Source organism: Hylaeus volcanicus, chromosome 2 (genome assembly GCF_026283585.1).
Source record: "Hylaeus volcanicus isolate JK05 chromosome 2, UHH_iyHylVolc1.0_haploid, whole genome shotgun sequence".
Taxonomy (NCBI): Eukaryota; Metazoa; Arthropoda; class Insecta; order Hymenoptera; family Colletidae; genus Hylaeus; species Hylaeus volcanicus.
Window position 1 is genome coordinate 3,302,908 of NC_071977.1, and position 9,806 is coordinate 3,312,713.

Below are 9,806 nucleotides of genomic sequence, written 5' to 3' on the forward strand. Positions count from 1 at the left end.
TAACTATGCGCACCTTTGTCAATGAACAGCCTTACAAGAAATAAGTTGTGAATTGTGTTAATAGAAACAGTGGAAAGTGTGCATGGAAGATATGGACAATGGAAAACCTTAAAGCATGGAAATTTTTTAATATACATTTTAGATTATTATTTTCAATTATTTTTGTCGTAAATTATTGATAAGAAATTTTAAATAAAAAAAAAAAATGTTCATTTCTACTGTATACTTTTTCAAGTGATACGATGTTATATACCAATGTTAAGGCACTAAATGAAAATACGCTTATTTATAATTATACTTCGAAGAATATGACAGTACTATATTACAAAAAATTCAATATATTATCAGAATATGTACTTTAACTTTTACAAACATCGGTTTTGATAATTTAAGAAAATACATTGTAAAATATTTGTTTTTATATTTCAAAGGATTATTTATATGCAGCTGGCTGAGGTACAATACGTAAATAAGTTTTGCCAGAAGGTAGTGTTAAAGTTTTAATATTATCAAACAGCGTTTTTGCTTCTTCCTCTGTCACAGTAGGCTGAAGCATGACATCTTCTCCTTTCTGAAAATCATAATGCAAGAATTAAATATTTTATAAACATACAAGTAATAGTGAACTAATAGTTGAAACCATAAATACAAACCTTCCAATCAACAGGAGTTGCTACTTTATATTTATCTGTCAGTCGAAGGGATTCAATCACACGTAAAATTTCACTGTCACAAAAAAATATGAAAAATATTTAACGATGGAAATAAAAATGAAAACATAGAAGAATAGAAGACAAAAATTACTCAAAGTTTCTTCCAGTGGTTGCAGGGTACAAAATCGATAATCGCATTTTTTTGGCAGGATCAATAATAAATACTGCTCTAGCAGCCAAAGGTATACCATGATTATCAACTTCTGCAGGATCTAACATTCCCAATAATGTTGCGAGTTTTCGAGATTCATCCTGTATAATTGGATAAGGAAACTCCTTACAGTTTATTTCCCCGTAAGATTTTATGTCCTATAGAAAAAAATGCGATCAAGTTTTTCAAATTTTCATCAGTCTGTATTGTTTATTACTTTGAAAAGTCTCGAATAAATTTTTGTCTAATAATATATAGATATATAAATTTACCTCTATCCACTTATTATGTGAATCAACGGAATTACATGATAACGCGATAACTTTTACTCCCAATTTCTCAAATTCGGGCATCAATTTCGCTACTCGAGCCAATTCCGTTGTACACACCGGCGTAAAATCATTCGGATGAGAAAACAATATTCCCCATCTATAAAACGTATAAATTTATTTCGCAGAAATCGTTTTGCATAAATAATCAAAGTATTCAAGAATTAATTATTTGTAAAGCAATGACAAATATCGAAAAGAAAAAAGCAACAAAGTTATTTACATAGGAAAAATTGTTGCAGTATAAAATAATGATTTCAAAGAGCATGCTTAATATTATAGGTTATGATCAGTGAAAATAAATATCGCCTTACGAGTCACCTAGCCAATCGTGAAAATTAATTGTGCCAATTTGCGTCTCTGCTTCAAAATTTGGAAAAGATTCGCCTAACAGAACCATGTTACTATTTTAAATTTACTTCCACCGTTATTTGTTATTATAATTTGAATATTATAAAAATGACGACAGTACCGCTGTACGTCTACGAATGTTTGAACATTTGACTGTCACTGGTAAATACATAATTGTTGTCAAGACGATCCTTTTAACTTTTATTTATTTACATGGAATAAAAGTATAAACGATAGTAATTTTATACTTGATAAACTGCTTTAAATAAAAATATTCAAGGTGCGTTTACTTTGACATTCACTTTGTATGCGTGTGTGCGAATACGCGCATGTATGTTTCGATATTCTATAATAATTTGTTTCTTAATTAATAGTTAGGAAAGTTTTTCATTAGTTCGTTTCAGTAAAATTTTAATAAAGTTAGAATGGAATTTAGAAATTCCCGCCCATTCGATTGATACTTGAAGATTATTTCATACCGCTACCAACCAGAGATGGGCAAAACCCTAGGTTTCGAATAAATCTGAAGTCTAGGGTTTTGCCCATCAGTGCTACCAACTGCAGTATAGATCGGTATTTTGGAACTAAGGGTGTCCCAAAAATGTTGGAAGTCGTTGAAAGGGGTGGTTCGGGAGGTGATTTGAAACAAGTTTTTTCTTAGCAAAAATGTTGTCCGAGGCTTCGTTGAGGAGATATTAACGGAAAACACTGACCAATCATAACGCGAGGCGGCCGCGCTCTCCGACCAATCAGAGCGGGAGTATGCCGGTGGAGCGCTCGCGGTAGCCTATGAGCGAAGCCGGCTAGCGCGTAGCTTACGCTCCACCTTGATACTCGCGCTCTGATTGGTCAGTGTTTTCCGTTAATATCTCCTCAACAAAACCTCCGATAACATTTTTGCTAAGGAAAAAATTGTTTTAAATCACCTCCTGAACCACCCATTTCAAGGTGTTCAAACATTTTTGGGACACCTTGTGTACTAGTCAGAGATGGGCAAAACCCTAGGCTTCGAATAAATCTGAAGTTTACCGATATGTTTGTCTCTTTTGCTTCTTTGGAAAATGTTCTAAAGAGAAAAGGAGACAGACATATCGGCAAACTTCAGACTTATTCGAAGCCTAGGGTTTTTTTGTCCATCACTGGTACTAGTTTCATATCCACCCAACTTCACACTAACTAACCTAACCTAACTTAGTTTCACATTTCCGAGTTCTAGCAAGTTCTAGTAATTTATACTCGCGTGTTCGAGTCAGTTCAAATTTCTGGACTGAGAGTTTCCAATATTTTGTACATTATCTACAAATGTTTTATTCCGTGTCCATAGCGTGACCGTAAACAGTGATAAAATATACTCTATGCGGTACTATTCTCGAAGTATTTAATTTTTAAAATGTACAATAATGTTTTACGAAGTAGCATCGCTGTCGCAAACAAATTTTGTTCAAATGTGGTTGCTTATCCAGTACAATATAAATCGTTAAATTCAAAATTTAAAATCTTTCATCTAACGTATTATGTTAAACATTGTGTGGCGATAACACGTTGTTATTGTGATGAAAGAAATCTTAGTAGATCTCACCAAACAACTTTAGAATATAATAAAAAATATGAAGAAAAACTTCAGGAACTACTTAAAGAACCATCGAATGAACACTTTTATAAAAAGTTTCTACTAGAATTAGAAGTTTTAAAACATGAATCCGGCAGAGTACCAGAAACCCTGAAGGCTAAGGACTGGCTAATGTTACTTGCGGCACCTAGTAGATCACAAAGAAGGTTGTATTTTTAATACATTTTATACCAAAAGTTTTTCACAGTTAAAATTTTATTGCATCTAGTGTAACATTTGTCTTGTATTCTAAATATATAGGTCATATATTGAATATCTTTGGAAAATTGAAAGAAAAAATGAAAATCGACAGGCAAAAAAGCTAAGGTTACAAGAAGAAATAGAACAAAAACCACAGACTAGTCCAGAAGAATCTGATCATATATTCTATGGACTTCAGAACAATTCAATGTTTATGCGTATATATGATACAACAATAGCACATTATTACAATCATAAATTAATAACTGCTATGTTATTTGCACCAAAAATAGTATTCGATCTCGAGTATGAGAATATTATGTCAGCATATGAAACTCAAAATTGTGCAAAACAATTGAAACTTTCATTTGCAGCAAACAGAATACACAATGATCCCTTTAATGTTTATTTTTGTAATGCTAATCCATCTGGTTTACTTATGCAATCAATTCACCAAGGAATACCTACTGTATATGATCCAGAGTTTCCATTAAATATCACTTCAAAATCCTATTTAGAATTATTTGATAAAAGTAAATTAGTATATCTATCTCCAAATAGTACAGAAGTTTTGGAAAAATTTGACCATGATATGATATACATAATAGGTGCATTCGTAGACAAGGTAAGATATATTTTGTTTTCTTCTTGTTCATTATGTAATTTACTAATATTAAATCAGTTGATAATTGTTGCAAAATAATATTAAGTCCTTCATGCATCTAAATTTAAGACTTATGTACGATCCTATTTTATATGTATATTTATTGTCTTGTTTGGAGTTAACTAGTTAATTAAAAGGGCAATGGTTTATATTTGTAACAATTTAATTATTGGTTATTTTCACGATATATATGCATTATGTCATATTTAGTAATACATTTCTTTTTTCCAGATGAAACCTCAGCCAGTCTCATTTGCAAAAGCTAAAAAAGAAGGTATCAAAACGGTTAGACTTCCTTTAGCTGAATATTTACCATGGGGATCCGGATCTGCAAAGAATCTTCCCCTTAACCATGTTCTTAGTATCTTATTAGATTTGAAAGAAGATAATAATTGGGAAAGAGCTCTTAAACATATTCCTTCAAGGAAATTACAAAGTGCAAGAATAAAATCGTTAGAACACAATATAACAAAGAGAAATAAAATGATAGAATTATTGACGCATGGAAAATAACTGTTTTGTTAGTAATAAAATTTATAATTTTAAAGTTAAATAAATTGTTTAATACAAACTACCTCACTCAATTGTAAGTTTACTTCCTTGTTACTTGTCTTCCATGTTTCCTACTTCACGATATAATAATACCAATAGTTTTGGTGAAAAGAGCAATATTAATGTGCTTCATCCTAAATCTACTAGTTGGATTCATTAACAAGATCTAATATATTCTATCCTGTAGTTAATAATTGTTGCAAAATAATATTAAGATTAATAACATCACATCTAAGATAGAACCTGTTATCAACAGTTTCAAGATAAAACATAATATTACTTATTACATAAGTTTCTATTACTTTGCTAAATGTTATTAATAGATGCAAAGTATTACTATTAGTTAAAATTCGATTCTTCCCCCATTCAATATATTCTTTAATGTTCTGAGGTGTTCTAAATAAAAAAAATACAAGAAAATCGAATATAAAATTCTGAATGAATTTCGTATATAAGAAGCAAAATTTTATTTGAATAATAGATGATGAAAGGAAATATCGATTTACCATAACATTTATTTAATTGAATAGTTTTTTTTTACTCGTTCCAAGTGAAATATAATTTCATTTTCTTACTGGACAAATAACGAATTAAAAGTTTTTTATTTATTATTCATTAATCAAAATTTATATTTAGATAAGACTTTTGCCAATCTCTGGCCTTGAATTTTCGAGATGGATCGAAACTTGGAACACTAATTGTTAATTGTTTGTAATTGTTTGTATATTTATACGCATAATGGTATCGCCCGCAAGGATTATTGATTTTTAAACAGCCCGCATCGGAAGTTGAATTTACCAAATTTTAATTACATACTTTTATCTCCGATACGATGCCTATAGATTACAAAAATTATGATAGACAAATAGACATTACGATTTTTTTTATTACGAAGAGTATTTTGACTTGTCGCGTGATATTAAGCTTTATTGGGTTTACAGTAACCAATCTCGTATACAATTATAACGATTGGCACGTAAATGTTGAGATATTAATTGGCACTCACTTTTTTGTTTCATTTCTTTCTCTCTGTGTTATTTATCGAGAAAAGCTCTTTGGTTCGATTTTATGCAAAACATAACCATTTTTAAGTTAGGACGAATTAAACGTGACAATTTCATAGTGCAAAATAACAATAATATACAAATGGTAGGATGTACCAAAAATTATAATCCAAAGAATATCATTTTCATTTGCTGTGCATATTTTACATATACGTACATTCTAGAATAGAATGGTATAGAAAACAAAGAGAGAAGAAATAGATGTTTTCGCACGATTGGTTATGAATGACTTTCAATTTTCAAGTGACTTTTCCATATATCTACATTGTACGTGTAAACAAATAACAAAAGTGACAGTGATTAACCTATATTGATTGATATTTTGAAATTACAACTTTCCGATTAATTGTGAATGACATGATATCTCATGACGAAACAAAGGTCGAAATAGTACCGATAAATGGAGGACGAATTGAAGGAAAAGAGGAAACTGTTATATTTATTGAACAGTTTGTAAAAGATGTATGCGACTTCAGTTCCCAGTATGGAAGTAATATCAGTATTTCTTATACTGCCTACAATATTGCTGGGAATCCCAGTAAATTTCCGGACTATGGAGATTTTCCACAAGCTTTTGTTATGGTAAGTTGTTATTTTCAACATATTACTGAGCCGTATAAATCGTATGGCAATTGTCATTAATATGAATGTAAAAACGAAAATACTATAGCTTTGCATATGAATTGAAATAATTTATACTTTTTTGTATCATTAATACTGTACCAAAAATGTAATAATTAATTACAGTCAAGGACACTATTATAATATTATTAATACAATCTTATTGACCTATAGAGGTATATTTAAAAATAAAAGAGTACGCATGATTAATAGCAATAATATTGGTACTATAATCATAAATTAGCAATTCAAATATTCAAGTATAGAATAATTTATGAAATATAGTTTCGTTAAAAGAATTATAAATATTTGTAGAGAACATATGGACAATGGTGGAACAAAGCACCTTCAAGACTGATAGACTATATGCCACAAAATAATGAAGATATTATAAGCCAGGATTATATAGGTGAAAAATGATACTGTTAATTTGTATGGTTTATATAGAATGAAAATAAATTAACAGATTTTGTATGTTATCAAGATTTAGAATATTATCAAGAAGTTTATCCAATTAGAGTATCAATATATGAAACTTATAATCCTGGAAGCGTAGTTGGTATTTGGGCACAAAATTCTGAGGGAAAATGGTTTCAATTATGGAGTGGATTTCCTCAGATTGTACCACATAAGCCAAGGATATTTTCACCACGTTTGCAGCTATGTAATTTTAAAACGAAAATGATAAGACTGGAATTTAATCATAACTTATTAGACTATTATACAGAGTTAGATGCTGTGTTGTTCATTGGAACATCTAAATTGATTGTGCCTAACAATAATTTACATAATCAAAATTTAAATGATCTTTCACAACAATTGGGCTACCTTGAACATAGTAGTGATGATATTTACAATCTAACACCGGATTATTTGAAGGCAAATCAGGACTTGATAATTCTTAAGAAGACACTTCCTAAGCACTGTAAAGTTTTTAAGAGGTATGCTATCATTAACTTTATATAAATTTCAGATACTGTTATAACAATAGTAACATATTTATAAATATTATAGCAAGATAATAGATGATATTTCCAAAGGCAAGTTAATATCTAAAATAGGTCAACACTATCAGTCAGTTCCTCCCATAGAAGAAGCATTCAATAGTTTACAACAATTTTTACAAGAAGACTTTCCAAAACTTATCAGGGATATTCATTATTCAACATCAAATGCATTAAGTGAAGTGAATAACTCTCCCGAGGATAGGACTTTAATATCTTCAACTGATTCTGAAAATCAACCATGTGGCAGTTTTTCTGCACTACCAGTAAAGTACCATATTTGTATTATATCACATTTGTTTAAATATTAATAATAGTATCTTACTCTCAATGTATTTTTACAGGATGAAACAGTGCTAAAAATTTTAAAATATTTAGATTTAAGATCGTTATGTAGTTTATGCACAGTAAACAGACATTTTAATAATATTGCAAGAGATGCTTTGTTGTATACAAGTCTTAATTTAAAACCTTATTGGTACTGTTTGGACACATCAGCATTAAATTGTTTAGCACCTAGGTGTCAATATTTACAACGATTAGATCTTTCATGGTGTGGAAATTATAATATGATTAAACATCAAGATTTTATATATTTTATTTGCACATCTGGATCTCTTTTGACACATTTAAGATTAAATTGTTGTCAGTTTGTTAACGATGTGATTATCCTTGAGATTTCAAAAGTTTGTAAGAAATTAAAAGGTAAGTGAAAATATCATTGTCACATGTCTTATAAAACCATATAAATTACTCATTCTAAATATGTTATCTAGAATTGTGTTTACGCAACTGTCTGGGAGTAACGAATGAAGGGTTTTCAAAACTTAAAAATTTGGAATTGCTAGAGCGCTTAGAACTTTACAGAACAAATATTGAAACTGCTACATTATGTTCTATATTAAAGACAAACCCTAAAATGCGGCATTTGAATTTAGCAGGAATGCATGATCGTTTAAATATAGACGAGGTAGCAATCAAATTAGGAAATTCTTGTCCATATTTAGAAAGTGTAGATTTTTGGAAAGCTCAAACATTAACTCCACATGGAGTTAGAGCCTTGTCCCGTTGTACTAATCTTCGAGAAGTGGATTTTGGATGGTGGTACGTTGTCAATAAAAAGTAATTTTTATCGTTTACATAAGTAACATATATTAATTTGGTATGTTGTAACATAGTGGTGGACTGGGTGCTCCTGGCAATTCCTTAAGAGCATTACTATCTTCCTGTCGATACCTGGAGAAAGTATTTTTAGCAGCTCTTAGAGGGTTAACAGATTATGACTTGGAACCTCTTTTATATTGTCCACGATTGCAACAATTGGATTTAATGGGGGCTCGTTCTCTTACTCCTGCTATATATTACGGATGTCTATTATTTTGCCCAAAGTTAGAAATGATTGACCTTAGTTTTTGTGAAGGTATTAGTGATTTTATACAAGGGTGGCGTCAACAGTATCCGCATGTCTCTATTAAAAGAAGTTGTCAAGTAATCAGCTCTGATATGCTATGAGCATAATTTCAGAGTATTTATTACATTAAGTTCTATTATTATCGATGGCATTAACGTTTGAGTACCGATCAATTTCTGTAGTACTATCATTAAAATAGTTCTTGGCTATTACGATATTGTGAGACTGGAATGAAATTACATACAGTTACAGCAAGTCTTCGATTTACATAGCTAATTACTTTCGAAACTTTCCGCTCAAATCGAATTATATAAATTCAATTATTGGACTAAGATGACTAAAGAGAAGCGAACGAGTCAAGTGATTTTTTTAACTTTAATTAATTAAAGTTAAAGAATGCTTCTTTATCAAATATATATGAGAACATGAATACTGTGTATTTGCGAATCCGCGTAAATCAAGGGCTTGCTGTATGTGTAAAACATAGGTGATATAATGACATATATATTTGTACTCTTATTTTATTTAAAAAAGGTAAATAATATATTTTTGAATTTGCAATTTGATAGTACTTGTATGTTACTTATGTAATAAATGTATTGTATAGTAGATCATAAGAAACTTTTTATACATGTAAATATATTTTCATTAAAAAAAGATATTGAAATATACAGATTAAATTAATTGTACTTTATTAAATAGTAAAATAAACTATAGGACATTAGCAACATTTCATGCAGCATCAACATTTGGATCTTTCATCAAAGAATCGCAAAAGTGGTTTTAACACAGTAAATGGTTTCTGTATTTGATAACGTTCCATCTTTGTGTAAAAGAGAATATATACGAAACAACTAAAGCTCGTAGACGACTTGGACATGTGAGCTTCAAGTTCATTTTATGGAACCTTAGTTACAGAAAGCATTACAGAGTCTGATAATCTGAGATTTGGTGTGATAGGTATATAATAATTTGTAGTATTTACAAAATAAATATCTTAGGTCGTGACATATGTTTATTTGTTATTTTTACTGATCACGTTCCGCGACCTGATTTATCGACTGAGTATAAAGTATGAACGGGATGCCATCTACCACGACACATTCAAGTTTATCAAGAAGATAGTTCTGGTATTT

The 9,806-nt window shown here is 30.0% G+C and overlaps 3 protein-coding genes across 4 annotated transcripts; 2 read left to right on the forward strand and 1 right to left on the reverse strand.

Annotated features, from left to right (window-relative positions):
- Positions 1 to 113: 113 nt before the first annotated feature.
- LOC128872834 (peroxiredoxin-6) lies at positions 114 to 1,736 on the reverse strand. 2 transcript variants are annotated; one of them, XM_054115911.1, is made up of 5 exons: positions 1,508 to 1,736; positions 1,137 to 1,293; positions 805 to 1,022; positions 654 to 726; positions 114 to 571 (listed from the first exon to the last, which is right to left on the reverse strand). In XM_054115911.1, exons 1-5 carry the CDS (start codon positions 1,591 to 1,593, stop codon positions 434 to 436), a joined length of 672 nt encoding a protein of 223 aa, XP_053971886.1. In that variant the 5' UTR covers positions 1,594 to 1,736; the 3' UTR covers positions 114 to 433. The 2 variants fall into 2 exon arrangements, with proteins under 2 accessions (XP_053971886.1, XP_053971887.1); XM_054115912.1 differs by having other exon boundaries at positions 1,417 to 1,554.
- A 1,035-nt stretch (positions 1,737 to 2,771) lies between these two features.
- On the forward strand, positions 2,772 to 4,592 carry LOC128872833 (mitochondrial ribonuclease P protein 1 homolog). The gene is made up of 3 exons (XM_054115910.1): positions 2,772 to 3,320; positions 3,415 to 3,979; positions 4,250 to 4,592. Exons 1-3 carry the CDS (start codon positions 2,935 to 2,937, stop codon positions 4,529 to 4,531), a joined length of 1,233 nt encoding a protein of 410 aa, XP_053971885.1. The 5' UTR covers positions 2,772 to 2,934; the 3' UTR covers positions 4,532 to 4,592.
- Positions 4,593 to 5,137: 545 nt separating this feature from the next.
- Positions 5,138 to 9,597, forward strand: LOC128872832 (F-box/LRR-repeat protein 4). Its single transcript, XM_054115909.1, has 7 exons — positions 5,138 to 6,216; positions 6,571 to 6,664; positions 6,740 to 7,196; positions 7,270 to 7,525; positions 7,604 to 7,964; positions 8,036 to 8,363; positions 8,438 to 9,597. Exons 1-7 carry the CDS (start codon positions 5,992 to 5,994, stop codon positions 8,769 to 8,771), a joined length of 2,055 nt encoding a protein of 684 aa, XP_053971884.1. The 5' UTR covers positions 5,138 to 5,991; the 3' UTR covers positions 8,772 to 9,597.
- The last annotated feature ends 209 nt before the right edge of the window (positions 9,598 to 9,806 follow it).